The 22,595-nt window shown below is 44.5% G+C and overlaps 1 protein-coding gene across 2 annotated transcripts in view; it reads right to left on the bottom strand.

Annotated features, from left to right (window-relative positions):
- The window catches only part of EP300 (E1A binding protein p300), a 98,703-nt gene extending 79,514 nt beyond the window's left edge, over positions 1 to 19,189 (bottom strand). Inside the window, exon 1 of one of the 2 annotated variants that reach the window (XM_023221890.3) lies at positions 17,844 to 19,189. In XM_023221890.3, coding sequence (XP_023077658.1) covers positions 17,844 to 17,937 — 94 coding nt within the window. In that variant the 5' untranslated portion in view covers positions 17,938 to 19,189. The remainder of the gene's footprint in view (positions 1 to 17,843) is intronic. The other variant, XM_023221889.2, reaches the window with a different exon arrangement.
- Positions 19,190 to 22,595: the final 3,406 nt, after the last annotated feature.

Raw genomic sequence — 22,595 nt, 5'->3', positions numbered from 1 at the left:
TAAAAAAAAAAAAAAAAAAAAAAAAAAAAAAAAAAACCACAAAGGACGGCATGTGCGCAGTGGGTCACACCTCTAATCTCAGCACTTTGGGAGGCCGAGGTGGGCGGATCACTTGAGGTCAAGAGTTCAAGACCAGCCTGGTCAACATGGTGAAACCCCAAAATTTTGCGAAAACACAAAAATTAGCTGGGTGTGGTGGCGGGCACCTGTAATCCCAGCTACTCAGGAGGCTGAGGCAGGAGAATCACTTGAGCCTGGCAGGCAGAGGTTCCAGTTAGCTGAGATCGTGCCATTTGCACTCCAGCCAGGGCGACAGAGCGAGACTCCATCTCTGGGGGAATAAAAAAAGCACAGCCTGAAGCTTGGGTCTCAGAAGCTCCAAAAAAACCAACTCCGTCCATCCCCATCCTCCTCCCTCCGCCAAAAAATAAAAATTAAAAATTAAAAATGCAGGGAATAACCTTGTTTCCATCTCTGCATAATAGGAAAGTGCCTACTTCATGTTATTTGTGATTAAATGAGTAAATAAATGTATGTTATTTGTGATTAAATGAGTGAATAAATGTAAAGTGTTTAGAACACCTGGCACACACTAAACACTATAAACATGTTACCTATTGTAATTCAATGCACTCATTACACTATCAGGAGATAGCCGAGCTTACAATGATGACAGCATACATTTATCCAGCACTTTCAACGTGTCAGGCATTTTTCTTGGCACCTCACATGTATTATTCTCATTAATTTCAACAACCTCCAAAGTCCATACTAGCTACATGTACAGAGTTCAACAAATAGTAATCAGCTTTAGTAATACAGAAGTCTTTGTTATTCAATTACGGCCTACAGTGAGGGTTTTAATTTAATCTGTACTGAAGCCAAGTCTATTGTATTTGATTGCTGTCTCATGTTTTTCCCTTTTTTTTTTTTTTGAGACAGGGTCTTGCTGTGTCGCCCAGCCTGGAGTGGAGTGCCGGGATAACAGCTCACTGCAGCCTCACCTCCTGGCTCAAGCAATCCTCCTTAGTAGCTGCCACCAAAGGCACGCCATCACAACACCTAATTTTTTTTTAACTTTGTTGAGATGGCGGTCTCACCGTGTTACCCAGACTGGTCTGAATCTCCTGGGCTCAAGCAAGCCTCCCACCTTGGCCTCCCCAAAGTGCTGGGATTACATATGTGTGCCATGGCGCTGGGCCAGCAAGTATTTTTTCTAGATAGTGAGGTGAGCTCTTAGATATTTATCTACTTTTGCCCCCTTTATGTTTAATTAAAAATTCACAAATCTGCAGTTTGTTCCATCACCTTTTAACTATCCTATGGCAAATATTAAAAAACAGTATCACAAATAACTGTTGAAATGAATGAACTATCTCCAGTAAGACATTTCCTGCTTACTAAAGTATCAACCAATCAACATTACCAGGCTGCTTCTACCAAGTAGTCTGTTCACAAATTCCTTTATGCCTTTAATGATGCTCCAATACAAAAATGACTTTCAGTAAAATGTTTCTTCTGCCTCACAAGGAGCAGTTTTTTTTAAGTTTCTTCATCTGAGTGTACATTTAGTCCAATGATGGTGAAGTAAAACAGGACAAGACACATACAAATCTGATTTGAAAAGTTTAGCACAGGTTGGACACCGTGGCTCACGCCTATAATCCTAGCACTTTGGAAGGCCAAGGCTGGATGGTTGCTTGAACGCAGGAGTTCAAGGCCAGCCTGGAATGCAGAAAGACTCCAGTGTCAACAAAAAAATACAAAAATTAGCCAGGCATGGTGGTCAGCGCACCTGTAGTCCCAGCTACTTGGGAGGCTGAGATGGGAGGACTGCTTGAGCCCAGGAGGTTGAGGTTGCAGTGAGCCATGATCACGCCACTGCACTCCAGCTTGGGCAACAGAATGAGACCCTGTCTCAAAAAAAAAAAAAAAAAGAAAGAAAGAAAAAGAAAAGTTTAGCCTAATACATGGTTTACCCAATGGACCATGTATTAGAAATGTGACAATTTAAACAACAACTTGAGTTTGGATTAAACACGTGGGAAACTAGTGTTGAGTCAAAACATCCTTTCATTATTACACACTGATTCTGTAGATCACCCTTGCTGTCTCCTATTACTTCTTGTGGTCTGCTCTTTACAACAGATTTAACCATATAATAATCCCTTATAAAATAAACTCAGCGGCCAGGCGTGGTGGCTCACACCTGTAATCTCAGCACTTTGGGAGGCTGAGGCGAGCAATCACCTGAGGCCAGGAGTCCAAGACCAGCCTGCCTAACATGGAGAAACCCTGTCTCTAAGAAAAAAATACAAAATTAGCTGGGTGTGGTGGCACATTCCTGTAATCCCAGCTACTTAGGAGGCTGAGGCAGGAGAATCGCTTGAACCCGGGAGGCAGAGGTTGAAGTAAGCTGAGACTGCGCCATTGCACTCCAGTTTGTGCAACAAGAGCGATACTCCAAATAAATAAAAAATAAACTCTGTTCATTTAGCCTTTCCAAACAATTCAATGATACGTGAGAAATTAAATGAAGCATAACCTTTAAAATTAGGACCATTAAAAAGATAATCCCAAACACTGCACTATGAACATAAATCAGATAATTTTCTAGTTACTTAACTATGACATAAAATGCAATTTAAAATTAAAACAATTTTGGCTCAACATCTAATTCTACTATATTAGTATCTCTCACAATTACACTTTTTTTTTTTTTCTTAAAAGGCTCACACATTATTTGTTGAGTAAACACACTTACCTTTGTACTTTAGATAAAATGAAGTAAAATCAACTCACTTCTCTTAAACTGTGTTCATTAAGTAAAATACTTTTTTTTTTTTTTGAGGCGGAGTCTCGCTCTGTCGCCCGGACTGGAGTGCAGTGGCCGGATCTCAGCTCACTGCAAGCTCCGCCTCCCGGGTTCACGCCATTCTCCTGCCTCAGCCTCCCGAGTAGCTGGGACTACAGGCGCCCGCCACCTCGCCCGGCTAGCTTTTGTATTTTTAGTAGAGACGGGGTTTCACCGTGTTAGCCAGGATGGTCTCGATCTCCTGACCTCGTGATCCACCCGTCTCGGCCTCCCAAAGTGCTGGGATTACAGGCTTGAGCCACCGCGCCCGGCAGTAAAATACTTTTATTAATTATTTCAAATCTAGTCAATTTTCTCAAATCCCAAAGAATTCATCTACTGCTTGCTCCTCCTCCTTTTGGCTGGCTTTCTCTGTGGCATTAAAATGCTTTTAGGCCCGGGCACGGTGGCTCACGCCTGTAATCTCAGCACTTTGGAAGGCTGAGGATGGCGGAGGTCAGGAGTTTGAAACCAGCCTGGCCAACATGGTGAAACCCCATTTCTACTAAAAATACAAAAATGAGCCAGGGGTGATGGCACACGCCATCCAGCTATGCAGGAGGCTGAGGCTCCAGAATCACCTGAACCTTGGAGGCAGAGACTGCAGTAAGCCAAGATCGCGCTACTGCACTCCAGCCTGGGCGACAGCACGAGACTCCATCTCAAAAAATAAAAATAAAAAAATGCTTTTAGGCCAGACTTGGTAGGCGGCTCACACCTGTAATCCCAGCACTTTGAGGGCCAAGGCAGGTCGCTTGAGCCCAGGAGTTTGAGACGAGCCTGGGTAAGACAGCAAGACCCTGACTCTACAAAAAAAGTTTATAAATGAGCCAGGCATAGTGGTGCAGCTACAGGCTGAGGTGGGAGGATCATTTAGCCAAGGAGGTCGAGGCTGCCATGAGTCAAGATTGCACCACAGCACTACAGCCTGGAAGACAGAGCGAGACCCAGTCTCAAACAAACAACAAAAAACACTTAATGTTTTTAAAGAGTGGACATTTCAAACTTTTCTTTCATCTAACCCAGAGGTTGAGTCCGCAGGATGAGTAGGAGCTTGACAGATGAAGGGTGGAACAACCTAAGGTGGGGAGGAGTAAAAGCTCAGCCAGTTCAGCAGTTGAAATAAAGTGGGGAGAACAAAGTGAGTGATGAGGTGGGCAGAGATCACAACACTCACCGTACTTAGTCTAGGTTAGAGATTTGGAATTTTTTAAAAAAACAAAACAAAAAAAGAATGGAGTTGAAAATCAAACCTACATAACATTACTCATTCTAATTGTGATAATGGTTTGGCTAAACACTGAAACTACCAATCTTACAAAGACTTCTTATTGCTTTTGGACACTCCTACTCTTACACCGGATGCTTAAAAAGCATGTAATCTTAAAACTGAAGCTTTTGAAATGAGAAAATTTTGTAAATCTTGCAAATTTATCAGGTTCAAACAACTTTCCTAACCTCTATTCAGTACTTCATTTAAAAAAGATACTTTAGGGCCGGGCGCGGTGGTTCAAGCCTGTAATCCCAGCACTTTGGGAGGTCGAGACGGGTGGATCACGAGGTCAGGAGATCGAGACCGTCCTGGCTAACATGGTGAAACCCCGTCTCTACTAAAAATACAAAAAACTAGCCGGGCGAGGTGGCCGGCGCCTGTGGTCCCAGCTACTCGGGAGGCTGAGGCAGGAGAATGGCGTAAACCCGGGAGGCGGAGCTCGCAGTGAGCTGAGATCCGGCCACTGCACTCCAGCCTGGGCGACAGAGCGAGACTCCGTCTCAACAACAACAACAACAACAAAAAGGTACTTTAACCCTCCGTAGATGAAGAATTATCATATAAACAACCTACCTAGCAATGAAATAAAGATGCACAAACATTTCAAACTACGTAATTTGAAGGAACATTAATTAAAATAAAATATCCATGCTGGATTAAAATAAAATATCCATCCATATTAAAATAAAATATCCAAAATAAAATTTTATAATTAAAATAAAATATCCATTTACTAAAATAAATATCCATTAATTAATATTTAATTAATTAAAATAAAATATCCATGCAATAAAATAAAATATCCATGACAGGCAACATTTCTAATACTTCCAAAAAATTAGGATAACTTGTTAAGTTTTATACAAATTTGGATAAAAGATGATAACTACACAGAATTACATAGCTACAAATGCTGGCAGCTATTGAATTTTGAAATCCAATAGTGAAAGGGCAAAAGTGCAAGCAAATTTCAAAATATATACTCTTAACATAGTCCTTCTATCATGACATCAAAAGGTGTACCCATGCTTTGGAAAGAGATTAACTTGAAGTTTATTCTTCTTAAACCCCAACAATACCAGGCGTGGTGGCTCACGCCTGTAATCCCAGCATTTTGGGAGGCTGAGGCGGGCGGATCATGAGGCCAGGAGTTCAAGACCAGCCTGGCCAACATAGCGAAACCTTGTCTCTACTAAAAATACAAAAATTAGCCAGCTGTGGTGGCATGCGCCTGTAATCCCAGCTACTCGGGAGGCTGAGATGGGAGAATCACTTGAACCCAGGAGGCGGAAGGTGCAGTGAGCTGAGACCTCACCAATACACTCCAGCCTGGGTGACAGAGTAAGACTCCATCTCAAAAAACAAAAAAACCCAACACATTTCAATCTTGAATAATAATTATTATTATATTTTTTGAGATGGAGTTTTGCTCTTGTGGCCCAGGCGCAATCTCAGCTCATTGCAACCTCTGCCTCCCAGATTCAAGAGATTCCCTTGCCTCAGCCTCCCCAGTAGCTGGAACTACAGGCGCCTGCCACCACGTCCGGCTAATTTTTGTATTTTTAGTAGAGATGGGATTTCACCACGTTGGCCAGGCTGGTCTCAAATTCCTGACCTCGAGTAATCTGCCCGCCTCAGCCTCCCAAAGTGCTGGGATTACAGGCGTATGCCACTGCGCCCAGCCTTAAGTCTTGAATTTTAAACAGAGATGAAGTGCTTTAATTGATCCAGAATGTGACCTGGGGCCATGTTTAGAAAATTCACATTGACAATCTACCTTGCTCTTTGTCAATATATTAACATAGTGACACTTCTTGTGAAAATAACTACATGAGGCTGGGCACGGTGGCTCACACCTGTAACCCCAGCACTTTGGGAGGCTGAGGCAGGCAGATCACCTGATGTCAGGAGTTCGAGGTCAGCCTGGCCAACATGACAGAACTCTGTGTCTACTAAAAATACAAAAATTAGCCGGGTGTGGTGGCAGGCGCCTGTAATCCTAGCTACTTGAGATCACACCACTGCACTCCAGCCTGGGCAACAGAGCAAGATTCTGTATTTAAAAAACAAAAACAACAACAACAAAAAAACGACATGATGAAGACACTATTATTCATTAAAATCCCACCTTAAGAATCAACTCAAGAACGTGTTTTATAGCAAGCCTAAATTGTGTGCTAACTAAATTGTCACTGAACAGTTCCTGATTTTGAGCAAAACTTGGGATTTGTTACAAGGGAATGCCTATAGAGAATCCTGGATGGAGAAACATACCTTTAAAAACGAAATGAAACAAAAAACAATAAAAAAACTTGCATATCTGTAAATAACAGGGAGAGTGAATGGTTTCTAAGTTGGTATCTGGTATATTTTCTACATTTATGACAACTGGTAAACCAAACATGGATCTTGAACAAAATAAATAATTCACTTTATTGATTACAATTTACCAAAAATTTCCAAGGCAAATGACAAGCTCATTACAAAAGAGGTAAATAACATATTCCTAGTCTTCCTGCCATAGGTTCTACCTACTGCTGCTCTATACAGCATTACCAGAATTAGTCTTTCCCCAACCTCGTCATAAAATTTTTACCCTGATGCTAAGATAAATGGCAAATTCCTTAACATATTTATTTTTCCATAATAGAACCCAACATCCTTTCCCATCTGTCTCCCATGAAAAACCCTACCACACAGCGTATATTCTAGCCACATCAGAACCATGTTAGCTCCATCTGAAAAACTCTTCCAACTTTCCCTACTTCTAAGGTATGTTACTTTAATTTCCACCAATCCTATTCAAATATACATTTTCTCCGTGAAGTTTTCCACCAACACTCCAAACCTACTCTGTCAAAAACAATCTCTATCCCCTGCCTTTATACAGAACATTTAAAAAAAACCGTTTAAGGCCGGGCGCAGTGGCTCAAGCCTGTAATCCCAGCACTTTGGGAGGCCGAGATGGGCGGATCACGAGGTCAGGAGATCGAGACCATCCTGGCTAACACGGTGAAACTTCGTCTCTACTAAAAAATACAAAAAACTAGCCGGGCGAGGTGGCGGGCGCCTGTAGTCCCAGCTGCTGGGGAGGCTGAGGCAGGAGAATGGCGTAAACCCGGCAGGGGGAGCTTGCAGTGGGCAGAGATCCGGCCACTGCACTCCAGCCTGGGCGACAGAGCGAAACTCCGTCTCAAAAACAAAAAACAAAAAAACAAAAAAAAAAAACCATTTAAAGCGTAACTTACAGGAAAATTGTATAGACATGTATACCAACCCCACTGTATCTCTAAAGGTTTTGACAGCAGAAGGTACCTTAATTCGTCTCTACATTGCAAATGCCTAAGACTTGGTAGGTATCCAATGTCTGTTGGCTAAAATGAGATAAAGGTGCAGCAAATGAAAAGAATGACTGCTCAACTCAGAAGAACCCCATGACTTCAAAATGCCCCAAATGTAACATCACTAGCCCCATCACACCTGCACACCCACTTCACAAATACTATGCTTCCTATGCGCCCCAATTTATTAAATAATTATCCAGCTGGGCACAGTGCCTCAGACCTGTAATCTCAGCACTTTTAGGAGGCCAAGGCGAGCAGACCACTTGAGGCCAGGAGTTCGAGAGCAGCCTGGCCAACATGATGAAATCCCATCTCTACTAAAAATACAAAAACTAGCTAGGTGTGGTGGCGGATGCCTGTAGTCCCAGCTACGTGGAAGGCTGAGGCATGAGAATCGCTTCAACCCGGGAGGCAGAGGTTGCAGTGAGCTGAGACCACACCACTGCACTCCAACCTGGGTGACGGAGAAAGTCCGTCAATAAATAAATAAACAAATAAATCATCACCCATCGAGTTGCTCAAACTTTAAACTTGGGAATTATCCTTGATTTATTCATCTTATTACCTAACTTCTAATCAATCACCAAGTTCTGTTCACCATCCATCTTCCCTCAAATCTTTCCACTTCTTTCCGTCTTCTATGGTAAGGGTGGCTGGAACCCGAAAACAGCTGTTTCACTGGTCTCCCTGCCTCCCATTTTTCCCTGCTTCTTCCCAAACTATTCCTCCTTTTACTTAACTGCCTAAGGCACAATTCTGCTCCATCCATTAAATGGGTAAAACGGAAAGTCTAAATTCCTGTATTATAAGCCCTCCATGATTGGCCCCTTGCTCACCTCTACAGTCATGTTTTTGGCTATCCTACCAGTTAGATAGTACTTATAAGTTCCCAGAACAGGATATACTCTGGCCTCACACAGTCTCCTTTCTAGCCTGGGCTCATTTTTACTAACCCTATCTCTATCTGTGAGATCCCAAAATCAGACACAATTCCTCAAAGAGAGCCATTAGGGCCTGTAACTACTGGGTTAGGTCCTTCTGTTCCTCCCACTATATGTGTACTTCCCAAATACAATGCTGATCACACCAGACTTAGTGAATGCCAGTCTTCTTCCCTTATCTATAAACTCCAGGAAGGAAAGAAGGAACAATGTACAGAGGATAAGTGCCTAGCATACAGAAAACGTTGGCCTAATACAGAATAACTGCCATCTTGTCAACTCTTCTACGCCAGTATTCTTCAAACTATGGCTCACAAGCCAAAAGTGGTTCATAAAAATCAATATAGTAGGCTGCAACCAGTACTAAAAAAAAAAAAAAAAAAAGAAGGCCGGGCGCGGTGGCTCACACCTGTAATCCCAGCACTTTGGGAGGCCAAGGCTGGCGGATCACAAGGTCAGGAGATCAAGACCACGGTGAAACCCCGTCTCTACTAAAAACACAAAAAATTAGCCGGGCGAGGTGGCGGGCGCCTGCAGTCCCAGCTACTCGGGAGGCTGAGGCAGGAAAATGGCATGAACCCAGGAGGCAGGGCTTGCAGTGAGCCGAGATCACGCCACTGCACTCCAGCCTGGGGAACAGAGCGAGACTCCGTCTCAAAAAAAAAAAAAAAAAAAAATATGAGAGTACATTACAAGTAATAAGAGTAAGTATTCTTTGTTTATGCTTTGAAACAGAATCTCTAGTGCTACAAGTAAAAGGTAGTTCTTCCTTAACTGTTGTAAAAAAATTCTTTGGAGCACTGTACTGCTCCTACTTTTTCCTCCTTTATAAGAAAAGTTTCTTGGAGCCAGGCATAGTGACTCACGTCTGTAAACCCAGCTACTCAGGAGGCTGAAGCAGGAGGATAACTTCAGCCTGGGCAACACAGCAAGACTCCATCTCAAAAAAATTTATTCTTGGCCAGGCGTGGTGGCTCACACCTGTAATCCCAACACTTTGGGAGGTCGAGGCAGGTGGATCACAAGGTCAGGAGATTGAGACCATCCTGGCTAACACAGTGAAACCACGTGTCTACGAAAAATACAAAAAATTAGCTGGGCGTGGTTGTGGGCGCCTGTAGTCCCAGCTACTCGGGAGGCTGAGGCAGAAGAAAGGTGTGAACCTGGGAGGCAGAGCTGGCAGTGAGCCGAGATCGTGCCACTGCACCCTAGCTTGGGCGACAGAGTGAGACTCCATTTAAAAAAAAAAGACCCAGGTAACAAAATGAAAAATAGAAAAAATTATGCTTAACTGGCCAGGCACTGTGGCTCCCGCCTGTAATACCAGCACTTTGGGAGGCTGAGATGGGCAGACTAAGGTCAGGAGTTCGAGACCAGCCTGGCGAACATGATGAAACCCCGTCACTACTAAAAATACAAACATTAGCCAGGGATGGTGGTGGGTGCCTGTAATCCCAGCTACTTGGGAGGTTGAGGCAGGTGAATCGCTTGAACCCAGGAGATGGAGGCTGCAGTCAGCCAAGATTGCACCACTGTACTCCTGTCTAGGAACCAGAGTGAGACTCTGTGTCTAAAAAGAAGAAAGAAAAAATTATGCTTAACACAGTTCTTTATCAAGAAGTCATTCTAACAAGAACAATGTTTTCCATTTTCTCATTATGCCTTAAATATCTGATTTTCATTTCAATTACTTATGTACACAAGACATCTTAACGATAGTGTGTGTGTATGTGTGTGTGTGTGTGTGTGTGTGTATATATATATATATATAATTGTCCCTTGGTATCTGCTGGCTAATTGGTTCCAGAGTCCACTCCCTCCACTGCAGATACCAAAATCTGAGGACGCTCCAGTCCTTGATATAAAGGAGATATGTAATATTTGCATATAACCTACACACATCCACCTGTATACTTTGAATTCTTTCTATATTATTAACAATATCTAATGCAGCGTAAATGCAACATAAATAGTTGTTATGCCGTATTGTTTAGGGAATAATGACAAGAAAAAAAAGCCCATACACGTCCAGTACAGACGCAACCATGCATTTTTTTCCCCTAAATATTTCAATCCATGGCTGAATCCACAAACGCGGAACCCACAGATATGGAAGGCTAACTGTACAGTATTTTTCTATTTTAAGCTCTGTTCCCATATTCTGATACTCCTAGAAAACAACCTTTGGATAGACGCCATAAGGCTTACTCCTAAGACTCCTCTATGAACATCATGCACTTGGCTTTCTCTTTATCCAGTCTATCTATACAGTAGTTCATCCTTATCGTTTTGCTTTCTACCATTTCAGACATCTGTGGTCCAAAATATTACAAAGAAAACTGCAGAAATAAACACTAATTTTTGTTGTTTTAGAAACAGAGTCCTGCTATGTCACCCAGGCTGGAGTGTGCAGTGGTGTGATCATAGCTCACTGTAACCTCAAACTCCTGGGCTCAAGTGATCCTCGCACCTTAGCCTCCCAAGAAGCCAGGACTACAGATGCACCTCATCATGCCTTGCTCATTTAAAAAAAATTTTTTTATAGAGATGGTCGGGGGTGGGAGGGGTCTCACTGCATTGCCCAGGCTGGTCTTGAATGCCTGGCCTCAAGCAATCCTCCTGCCTCAGTCTCCCAAAGTGCCAGGATTACAGGTGAGAGCCACAACAATGTTTTAAACTGCATGCCATTCTGAGTAGCCTGACAAAATCTCACTTGACCGGGTAGTGAATCTCCCCTTGGTCTAATGTATTCAGCCATTTGTCACTTAGTAGCCATCTCAGTTATCAGACTGACTGTCACACTGACTATGGGGTAGGGCAGTGCTTGAGTTTTAAGTAACCCTTATTTTACTTAATGACGGTCCCTAAGTGCAAGAATGGCAATGACAGCAATTTGGATATGCCAAAGAGAAGCTGTAAACTCCTTAAAGGTGAAAGTTCCCGACTTAATAAGGAACGAAAAAAATTTGTACGCTGAGGTTGCAAAGATCAAATCTATCCGTGAAATTGTGAAGAAGGAAAAAAATTCGTGATAGTTTTGTTGTTGCACCTCAAACTGCAAACATCACAGCCACAGTGCATGACAAGTGATCAGTTAAGAAGAAAAGGCATTAAATTTGTGTGTGGAAAACATGGACAGAAACATGTTCTGATCACAATTATGTTCACTACTATCCAGGGTTTCAGGTATCCACTGGAGACCTTGGAATGTATTCCCCAAGGATAAGAGGAGACTACTACATATCCACTTAAAAAAAAAAAAAAAAAAAAGGGCCGGGCACGGTGGCTCAAGCCTGTAATCCCAGCACTTTGGGAGGCCGAGACGGGCGGATCACGAGGTCAGGAGATCGAGACCATCCTGGCTAACACGGTGAAACCCCGTCTCTACTAAAAATACAAAAAACTAGCCAGGCGAGGTGGCAGGCGCCTGTAGTCCCAGCTACTCGGGAGGCTGAGGCAGGAGAATGGTGTGAACCCGGGAGGCGGAGCTTGCAGTGAGCTGAGATCCGGCCACTGTACTCCAGCCTGGGAGACAGAGCCAGACTCCGTCTCAAAAAAAAACAAAAACAAAAAAACAGGCTGGGTGTGGTGGCTTACCCCTGTAATCTCAATATTTTGGGAGGCTGAGGCAGGTGGATCACAAGGTCAGGAGTTCAAGACCAGCCTGACCAATATAGTGAAACCCTGTCTCTACTAAAAATACAAAAATTAGCCGGGCGTGATGGTGCATGCCTGTAGTCCCAGCTACTCGGGAGGTGAGCAGGAGAATCGCTTGAACCCGGGAGGTGGAGGTTGCCGGAGGCCAAGATCACGCCACTGTACTCCAGCTTGGGCAACAGAGCAAGACTCCATCGCAAAACAAAAACACAAAACAACCCCAAACCACCTACCACTGCTTTCCTTCTGGTATATTTAGCAATAAAATTAAAAACAGTTAACAATGAACACATACTACACAGAAGCAAGCATAGTCTTAAGCATCTGATAAACAGAATTCTCATTTATTCCTAACCACAACCCTGTAGGGTGGGTAAGTAAGGTGGATTCCTATAAGGTGGGTACCCACCTTACAGGGTTGTGGTTAGGAATAAATGTGAGGAGGTTGAGCCAAGTTAAGTATTGGGCCCAAAGTTCACAGTTAATAAATACAAGTCTGGGATATGAACTCTAGCAGTCTGACTCCAATACTCATTCTCTTAGCTACTCTCTTATTCTTTTCAATACTTTCAGTTTTACACTCTCTCTCTCAACAAAATTACTTCTAATTGCTTTGGGGCATTTATAAAAAATCTATATCTAAAAACAAATTATATCCAAATTGCTCAGAAGAGGCTCAACACCTCAATTAATATTTATCCTCTTAAGTGTCTCTGGGAAAGTAAGCAGTAATAAAAAATTTCCCATTAAAATTTCAGAACAAAACTACTGTCTACTAACTGAAAAAAAAAAAAAATCACCTGCGAAGTTCAATGTTAAAGAATTTTTGCCGGGTGCGGTGGCTCACGCCTGTAATCCCAGCACTTTGGGAGGCTGACGTGGGAGGATTACGAGGTCAGGAAATCGAGACCATCCCGGTCAACATGGTGAAACCCTGTCTCTACTAAAAATACAAAAAATTAGCCAAGTGTGTTGGTGGGCACCTGTAGTCACAGCTACTCGGGAGGCTGAGGCAGGAGAATGGTGTGAACCTGGGAGGTGGAGCTTGAAGTGAGCCAAGATCACACTACTGCACTCCAGCCTGGGTGACAGAACGAGATTCTGTCTCAAAAAAAAAAAAAAAAAAAAAAAATTTAGACTTGGTATAATTTGTTTCATTTGCCCATTAATTTTACTGCTTGCCTCACTTAAAAAAAATTCAACTTTAGAAATCTTCAAAGGAGGAAACCCTAAAATCTGGACAAACACAAAAGTAGCATCTTTTACTTTTCCATTAATTGCTGGGTATATGAATTGGCACAGTAACTCTCAAATTGTTTTTGTAAATATACCAGGAAAAAGTATTTTACACTCCCACTTGTATCTGCAACATTCTTCCTACTCTTTTTTCTCTTCGCTATTTACCACTTAATGTCCCTACAAGTACCACTTTGCATTAATTTTCAACTGTTTCCATTTTTTTCTTTTTATTAAATAGACTAAAAAGGAGATAGAAAAGCAAAGAAAACCACATAATAATGCCAAAAGGCCACCAAGGCAGAAATCTTTTCCTCCCTCCTCCCTATTATCCGTTCACTGGACATGCCAATACAATTCCAACCTCTGCGAAAGAAGATGAACTCCTCCTGGAATACTGTAACACATACAAGAGTTACAACTTAAAAGTCACTTTATCTCATTATCAACCAGAGACAACCTTATTGAAGTCCTATAAATGAACTTACAAGTCCTTGAGAATAATTGCCAGAAAAATTTAAGGCACTTTAGTAAAATGTTTTGCAATTTAATACTGAGGAGAGCAATGCCTCACTAAATCAAGGAGCTATATCTGCAAGACTCCAGAAGCAAACTCTAATGTAAACATTCAAGCCAAAATAAAATAAAACATAGTATATCACAAGTTACAGAGTTGGAAAATAAATGGTCTTGATCAAAATGTTTTGGTTAGAATGATGAATCACTAACACACAATGGCATTTTAACAAAGTAGAGCTGATAGCCGGGTGTGGTGGCTCACGCCTGTATTCCCAGCACTTTGGGAGGCTAAGGCAGGTGGATCACCTGAGGTCAGGAGTTCGAGACCAGCCTGGCCAAAATGGCAAAATCCTGTCTCCACTAAAAAATACAAAACTTAGCTGGGCATGGTGGTAGACACCTGTAATCCCAGCTACTCAGGAAGCTGAAGCAGAGAATCGCTTGGAAGTTACAGTGAGCCAAGATCGCGCTACTGTACTCCAGCCTGGGTAACAAGAGTGAAAGTCTGTCTCAAAAAAAAGGAGAGCTGACGTTTTAAAAATCCTTACCACTTATCCACTGTGTACATTAATCTACTGGTCAAAAGGCAGGTATGCTTTTATATACTATCTGCCCTGTGTCTTTGAAATGGGGGAAAAACCCAAAAAACAAAAAAAGCCCAAAACTCAGGGTCACAAAACTGTACCAAGACCAGAAGGATCTTTACCCTAATTATATGCCAGACCCTAAAATCTTGTCTTTCCTGGTGCTTTTTAAGTGCATATGGCATTAAGCGCTTACGAAGCAGTGACAAAACATGTTCACTGAATAATGAAGACAACAGATGACCCTCATCATTTCCATCACTCAGATGATCAGAAACAGCTCCAAAAAATATTTCCAGGATTTGCCTAACATTAACTTTTCCAGTCTTGCAGTCATTTTTACAAAAAAAAAAGTTTACAAGTGGCTTTTATAATCTTTTTTTGGAGGGAGGAGAAGTAGAAAAAAATGTCATTTCTCAAATGATTTGTTTTACCCTAACGATACTAAACGAAATAAAAATTTCAATGGATCAAATGCAAATACTGAAACAAGAACATAAAGGTGTGAAGGCTACAAATAAGTCTCTTCCCCATCCCAACACGTAAAAGTTGAGTTTAACTTATTTGAATCAACCTGGAAATTTCTTAGGAGAGTATTTGAGTATTAAACAGTAATGCCGATGTTGAAACTTAGTACTAATTTGGTTTGTAACACTTTAGCACGTCACCCCATTGGATTCCAGTTTTCTTTCCTTTAAGGCTGACACCAGAATGCTCTTGGTGGATATATTTACATCATGAGATGTGCAAGCCTAAATCACTTAAAAAAAAAAAGTTCCTACATGCTAGAATTTCCGGCTTATTTCCACCAGTTCTACACAAAAACCATAATATCAAGGAAAAATTTTCTTTCACCCAAGTGACAACTCAAAAATCAGAAGTTACAAGTTTCAAATTTAAAGTTTTAAGAGGTGATATGCCTCCAGTAACAGTTACCTGCAAACATATTACAAACTGCAGAATGCCAAAAAAAAAAAAAAAAAATCAAGATATAATGGTACCCCTGGCCAGGCGGCTCACACCTGTAATCCCAGCACTTGGGGAGGCCAAGGTGGGTGGATCACTTGAGGGCAGGAGTTCTAGACCAGCCTGACCAATATGGTGAAATCCCATCTCAACTAAAAATACAAAAAATCAGCCAGGTGTGGTGGCCTGCGCCTGTAGTCCCAGCTACTAGGGAGGCTGAGACAGAATTGCTCAAACCCGGGAGGCAGAGGTTGTAGTGAGATCGCGCCACTGCACTCCAGCCTGGGTGACACAGCGAGAGACTCTTGTCTAAAAAAACAAACAAAAAAAAGGTGTAATGGTACCCAGCTTGAAGTAAGTTCACAGAGGGACAGTATTTTCTTTATACTCATTTCTCCCCTCCCCCAAACCCAGACTAGTTACAATTAAAAACTGTACACCAAAGAATTCCTGGAGTAGAATCTTGATATTTAGGGAGGAGGGAGGAAGTCAACCTTCATTACAAAATTTAGAAAAGTAACTAAGATAAACTCTGAGTATCATGAGCGAATGAATTAATCTCAATGTTGAGGGTTTTTCAAACTGTAAAAGCCCACTTGATACATTTAGAACTCTTGTAATTATTCAAAGATATTTCAAGTAGCAAAACAGACCGACATGGAGAAAGCAGTAGCACACCTGAACAGAAGTATTACAATACACCTCCAAGATGAAGCTGCTCAAATCAGGACTCCTCAAAGTACATAAAAAAGTTTCCCCTACGTTCCAAGTCACTGGCTAACTCCAATGTAAAATCTCCTACCACGTTACACCAAAACTAAAAAGCAAAAACTACCACATTACACAAATACTAAAGAAACACCACAAAAATCTACAGGTGATTAAGTGTCTAAAGATGATCTAAAAAATCCTTCTCAATGGCACTTTAGTAGGTGCAAAGGAATACAACGACGTGTGTATGTGTATGAATTCTGAAGGAAAAAAAACAGCTAAAAAATTCCCTGGACACTACAGTACCTTCATAGAATACCTACAGATCAAAGTTCATGCATAATCAATGTTACAAGAGAAACTCTGCAAGATTCCTACTGCTCAATTTTTGCAGGTTAACTTAAATTCATTTCACATCTTTCTTACAAAAGCAACGAATTCAAAGCATTAGTTCTGTCTTCCCATTTTCACTCTCTGAAATGAAGCCTACTTAGAAACATGCTCTCCAAGTTCTCCACAAACTCAAAGGGTACATTTAACTCCATTATGCACTCTCACTGGCAGATGGAGGGATGACGTTGAGCCTGTTCTCAGGGAGTTAAAGAGATGCTCCGTAGTAAAGGGGAACATCTTGTGGACTGTCAGATGGCCAGCCATTCTTCATCTTCATTATCCCAGCAAAGAAAAGGTCCTTACCCATCAGGGTAACACCATTAAACTAACTGTAAGAGAAGAATGAAGGGATGATGGAGGAAGTCTCCCTGAACTTCTCCTGACAAAGGGGCTAGTCCACAACTGAATGAACTAAAAAACCCGTAAAGCTTTTAAACGAAAATCTTGATCTCCAAGTACGTTTAAAAGTGTAAAAAGACAAAGACACACACAAACAAAACCTAATGCACATTTTAAACTTTTGTACAATCAGTTCATGTTTGTAGTTGATGATTGGAACTCTTTCAACTTCTAACCTTGATTTCCAGGTACATAACTCCACAAAATTGTTTATCTTTTTTATTTCCCCTAAAATGAGAAAGTGACTGAAACTGCAAAGAACATGCCCCTGTTCTCTCAACCTAAAAACCCGGAGTTTCAGACATTTTGGTCTCACACCAAAGAACGGGGAGATGTGAAATGAACTGCGCTCCATATTGACTCTTAAAGCAAATAAGAAGAAAAAGAAAAAAAAAAGCTAAGAATGGAGGTAAGATAAAAGAATTGTTAAACTTCACCTCTAATCTGAAATCTTGGACCTCGCGCACACACAAAATCAAGATTTTCTTACACCCTATTCTTCAACATAAAATATTCTGCAAAGGAGAAAAAATCTTGAAAAGAGTGGAAAGTAGAGGAAACAGAGTAAGTACAGTAAGGAGAAAGGATTCTAAATTCTTCATTTACCAAGAACAAAAAAATTGAAACTTAAATTGCATAGGAGTTCTTACACACAAATGCATTGGCATTTCCCAAATTAAACTGCATGGGAGCAACAATACAGGCCATTTCTATACAGCACCCACTTACGAGCTCTAATTCCAGAACACACATCGATATGACACAGTGTTGCAACCAATGTATTAGGAGGCAAAGAAAATGGTTGGGCTACTGGACGTCTTCGACTCGCTCATTCAAATACCTTTAAAATTAATTAAGGGGCAGGGAACTAGAGAGAGATGAAGAAAAAAAAAAATGGAAGAATAAAGGCGCACCGAGTAGAAAAGATTAAGGGGAACGTGGAAGGCCGGGGCTGCCGAAACTAACCTGTGCCATCGCTGGCGGACGCCGAGAGGGCCGGAGATGAGAGTTTAGGCCGCTTGGCTGAAGGCGGCCCCGGTTCCACCACATTCTCGGCCATTTTTAATTCTTTCGGAGATACAAGCGAGGAAAACCAGAATCCTCAGGAAATCTCTTCTTCGGCCCAGGGTCCCCGCCCCGCACCCAGGGGTGGGCTGGGGGGCTCCGACGGCACCCGAGGGGATAGGGGAAGTTCCTTTTTCTCTTCGCCGGGTCTCAGTGGCTGGAGAGGGATGCGGACTCGATAGAAAAGGTAAGGGCAAGTGCGAGGGGCCGGGCCTGGGCCCAAGCCCGGAGGAGGGCACAGGAGCACAAATTCGCCGAGCGCGTCCGCTGCGGCGAATTCCCGAGAACTCGCGGCTCTAGAGGCGCAGTCCCCGGCCCGCCACGGCCGGCCCCTGCCCAGCCGAGGTCTCTCGGAGCTCCGCCGCCGCCATCAGCCTCTTCCTCCTCGGCGCTGTCCTCCTCCTTCTCATCGCCACAAGGAGGCGGGGGCGAAAAGGGGGGAGAGGAGGAGGCGACAAGAGACACTCACCTCCTCCCGGTGCCCCCTCCCGGGCCTGCGCCCCCACCCTCCGAACCCTCCTCCTGCCGCCGCGCTCCGCGCCGCCGCCGCCGCACCGGCCCCTAATGGCCGCAGAGAGCTCGCCCGAGCCGAGAGCCAGGCTGGCGCCGACGCCTCACATCGCGCGGCGGCCGGCGGAGGCGCGACAAGGACGCCGGGAGCGGAGCTGGCCGGACCAGAGGGCCGAGGGGGCCGGGCCGAGCAGCGCCACCCGCACGCCTGAGCCGACGCCGAGCCCACCGAGGAGGCCCAGCTCCGGCGGCGGCGCAGGCGGCCCCTCCTCGCGCCGCTCTCCCCTCCGCCTTCCTCTCCCGCGGAAAATAAATAAATACGGCCGCCGCTACGGCCCCCACTGCCGGCGGCCAGGTGCTGGGAGCGCCCGCCCCCCGGGGCTCCGCTCGGGGCCGCCCGCGGCGGCGGGCTAAGGCGCCGCGGGGCGCGGGGTTATGTAATGGTCCCCCCTAGGCGTCGACGCCGGCCCGGCTCCGGGGCCGCGGTGGGGGTGTGTGCGGACGGGAGGGGGCTGGGGGTCGCCTCAGCCCGTGCGCCCCGGGCCCCCTGCCACTGTCTCGGCCCCTGCCGCCTCTCTCCGACCCGGCTCCCCTCCGCACTCTCTCGCTCCCGCAGTAAGCACTCAGCCCGGCGTCCCGCTTGCCCACTCTCGCCCGCTCCCTCTCGCCCTCTCTCCCCCCCAGCCTAGCACACAAACAAGATGGCGGCTGTTGTTTCTTCCCTCTGCCGAATCCTCCTTACAGGCTAGCGGTAGCGGCGGCGGCCGGAAATGAGCCAAGGCGGGGGGGGTGAAAAAGGGGAGGGGCCGGGCCTCCGGAGGGAGGCGGGGCCTAGGCCCGAGCCGCTCACACAATGGGGGAAGTGGAGCCGGGGGCGGGGCCTGTTCCAATCACGGGATCCGCCCTAGGCCCCAACGCGGTTAGCGCTTCCGCAAACTCCCCCGGCGTCACCCGGTGGCTCCCTTTAAAGGGGAGGATTTTAGCGGGGGGAGGATTTTAAGGGGGGAGGGGCGGGGGCGGACTCAGAATCTATTTTCAGTCGGTGGATAGTTACGAGGGAAGGTGCCTGGCTTTGGTGTCTGCGTAAGGGACCAGTGGGAACCGGGACGACGGAACGCCGGAGCTGCGCCGAGGAAGGCGCCAAGTCGCCACTCAGGTGGCCAAATGGGAGCGCCCGTAGGGCGGCCCTGCTCTTCGGCCCTTGGGCGGTGGATCCCCCAAACCCCGGTCGAATCCTCCTGGCAGGGTGTACCCACTGCCGGCTGTTCCGGGCCAGATACCTAGTGCGTCCTCACTTCTCCATTGCCCTCCCAAAGGGAGCAGTTCACATCGAAAAAGCACGTTGATTACAAGTTGTTTTCATATTCTTTGAATTTTCCTTTTCCATTTTTATTTATTTATCTTATAACGAGCACTATTACTCTGACCAGAAAACAAAAATCACAGCAGTGGGAAGATGTTTCGGCACCAGACTCAAATTCATTTATTGCCCTCCACGTGTGTCCACACGCCCCTACCAGGTAGCACTCTCACCACAGGAGCCTTTAAGTATTTTTCTAAACACGCTTGGGACCTGAAGACAGTTTTAGGGTTTGTCTTTTTTTTTTGTCCGCTCCCAATAGACCAAGTTAATAAAAGATCACGTCCAGCCAGTGCCTTATCTAATGTAATTATGAGAAAAAAACCAAAAATGTGGTAAAGGTAATGTAAGGATGGAAAAAAGCAAAAATGTAATGGTGGGAGGAAACGCTGGAATATAAAGTCTAGTGTGTGAGACTCTACAGTTTTGCAGCTGAGGTCGGAGACGTGGTTTCAGGTTCCTACACATTACCCTGTGTTTGGCCATGGGTAAATTGGTACTGGAGGAGGTGGCAGGGGTGTAAGTGACCCTCAAAGAAACCCCCAAACCAGTATCTACTGATACTGGTTAAAAGCTTATTCTTGGGCAGGCACGGTGGCTCACGTCTGTAATCCCAGCACTTTGGGAGACCGAGGCGGGTGCATCACCTGAGGTCAGGAGTTAGAGACCACCCTGGCCAACATGGTGAAACCCCGTTTCTACTAAAAATTAGCCGGGTGTGGTGGTGCGCGCCTGTAATCCTAGCTACTTGCGAGGCTGAGGCAGGAGAATCGCTTGAACCCAGGAGGCAGAGGTTGCAGTGAGCTGAGATTGTGCCATTGCACTCCAGCCTGAGCGATAAGAGCAAAACTCTGTCCCAGAAATAAAAGAAAAAAAATAATTCTTTTATTTCATATCTCATGCTCTGTAGCTGGTATTTGCGAATTGTTGGAGTTTCTTTGTTTTTCTGATATTGTTTCTGTTTGTTTTTTAAATGAATGTTGGGATGAATAAATAAGAACCTAATAGTGGGCCGGGCGCGGTGGCTCAAGCCTGTAATCCCAGCACTTTGGGAGGCCGAGACGGGCGGATCACGAGGTCAAGAGATCGAGACCATCCTGGCTAACACGGTGAAACCCCGTCTCTACTAAAAAAATACAAAAAAAAAAAAAAAACAAAAAAACAACTAGCTGGGCGAGGTGGCGGGCGCCTGTAGTCCCAGCTACAGGGGAGTCTGAGGCAGGAGAACGGCGTAAACCTGGGAGGCGGAGCTTGCAGTGAGCTGAGATCCGGCCACTGCACTCCAGCCCGGGCAACAGAGCAAGACTCCGTCTCAAAAAAAAAAAAAAAAAAGAACCTAATAGTGAAGATTCTAATGGAGCAATTGAAGTTGCTGACAGGGATGGATTCTGTCCTGTGATGTTCAGGCCTAGATCACCCAAACTGCAGTAGAAAAGCAAGCAAATTTAAAAGGACAGAACCTCTTTATCTTAAAGTTGTTACAGGATGAATTCAATGTGTAGGAGTAAGATCAAGATTGGCCTTCAGGGATAATTTTGTTATTTTTAATAGTTTATACCCATATTCAGACTAAGGAGTACAAAGCAAAGAATGTTGGTCGGGCACAGTGTCTCATGCCAGTAATCCCAGCGCTTTAGGAGATGGGGGTGGGAGGATCGCTTGAGCCCAGGAGTTTAAGACCAGCCTAGGAAACATAAAGAGACACCCCTATTCCCCATTTCTACAAAAGTTTTAAAAAAAATTACTTAGACGTGGTGGCGTACACAGCACCTGTAGTCCCAGTTACTCCAGATACTGAAATGGGAGAATCATTTCAGCCTGGGAAGTCAAGGCTGCAGTGAGGCATAGTCATGCCACTGCACTACAGCCTGGGCAATAGAATGAGAGATCCTGTCTCTTAAATAAATAAATAAATAAATAAATAAATAAATAAATAAATAAATATTTTAAAAACCAAAGGAAAGAAATGAGAAATGTGGAGGACACCTGGAAACTTGCTCTGTCATTTCCTGGTGGGAGATTGCTTGCCCTGTTTTGTTTTGCTTTGTTTTTTTGTGAGACAGAGTCTGGCTCTGTTGCCAGGCTGAAGTGCAATGGTGCCATCTTGGCTCACTGCGACCTCCGCCTCCCTCGCGGGTTCAAGCGACTCTCCTACCTCGGCCTCCCGAGCAGCTGGGACTACAAGCACGCACCACCACACCCAGCTAATTTTTGTATTTTTAGTAGAGATTGGGTTTCACCATTTTGGCCAGGATGGTTTCAATCTCTTGACCTTGTGATCCGCCTGCCTTGGCCTCCCAAAGTGCTGGGATTATAGGCATGAGCCACCGCACCTGGCCTGTTTTTTTGTTTGTTTGTTTGTTTGTTTGTTTTGAGATGGAGCCTTGTTCTGTCACCCAGGCTGGAGTGCAGCGGCATGATCTCCACTAGCTGCAACCTCTGCCTCCCAGGTTCAAGTGATTCTTCTGCCTTCCTGGTAGCTGGGATTATGGGCATGAACCACCACTATTTTTTTGCATTTTTAGTAGAGATGGGGTTTTACCATGCCAGGCTGGTCTCAAACTCCTCACCTCAGTTGATCCACCCACCTCAGCCTCCCAAAGTGCTGGGTTACAGGAATGAGCCACCGTGCCTGGCCCCAGCTGTTTTTTTTTCTTTTTTTTTTTTTAAGTTTCTTTTTTTCCTTCTTTTGAGACATAGTCTCACTCTGTTGCCCAGGCTGGAGTACAGTGGCATGAACTTGGCTCACTGTAGCCTCTGCCTCCCAGGTTCAAGCAATTCTC

Source organism: Piliocolobus tephrosceles, chromosome 19 (assembly GCF_002776525.5).
Source record: "Piliocolobus tephrosceles isolate RC106 chromosome 19, ASM277652v3, whole genome shotgun sequence".
Lineage (NCBI taxonomy): Eukaryota > Metazoa > Chordata > Mammalia > Primates > Cercopithecidae > Piliocolobus > Piliocolobus tephrosceles.
Note: the sequence above shows the minus strand (reverse complement) of the source record. Positions and strands in the feature narration are given on the sequence as shown.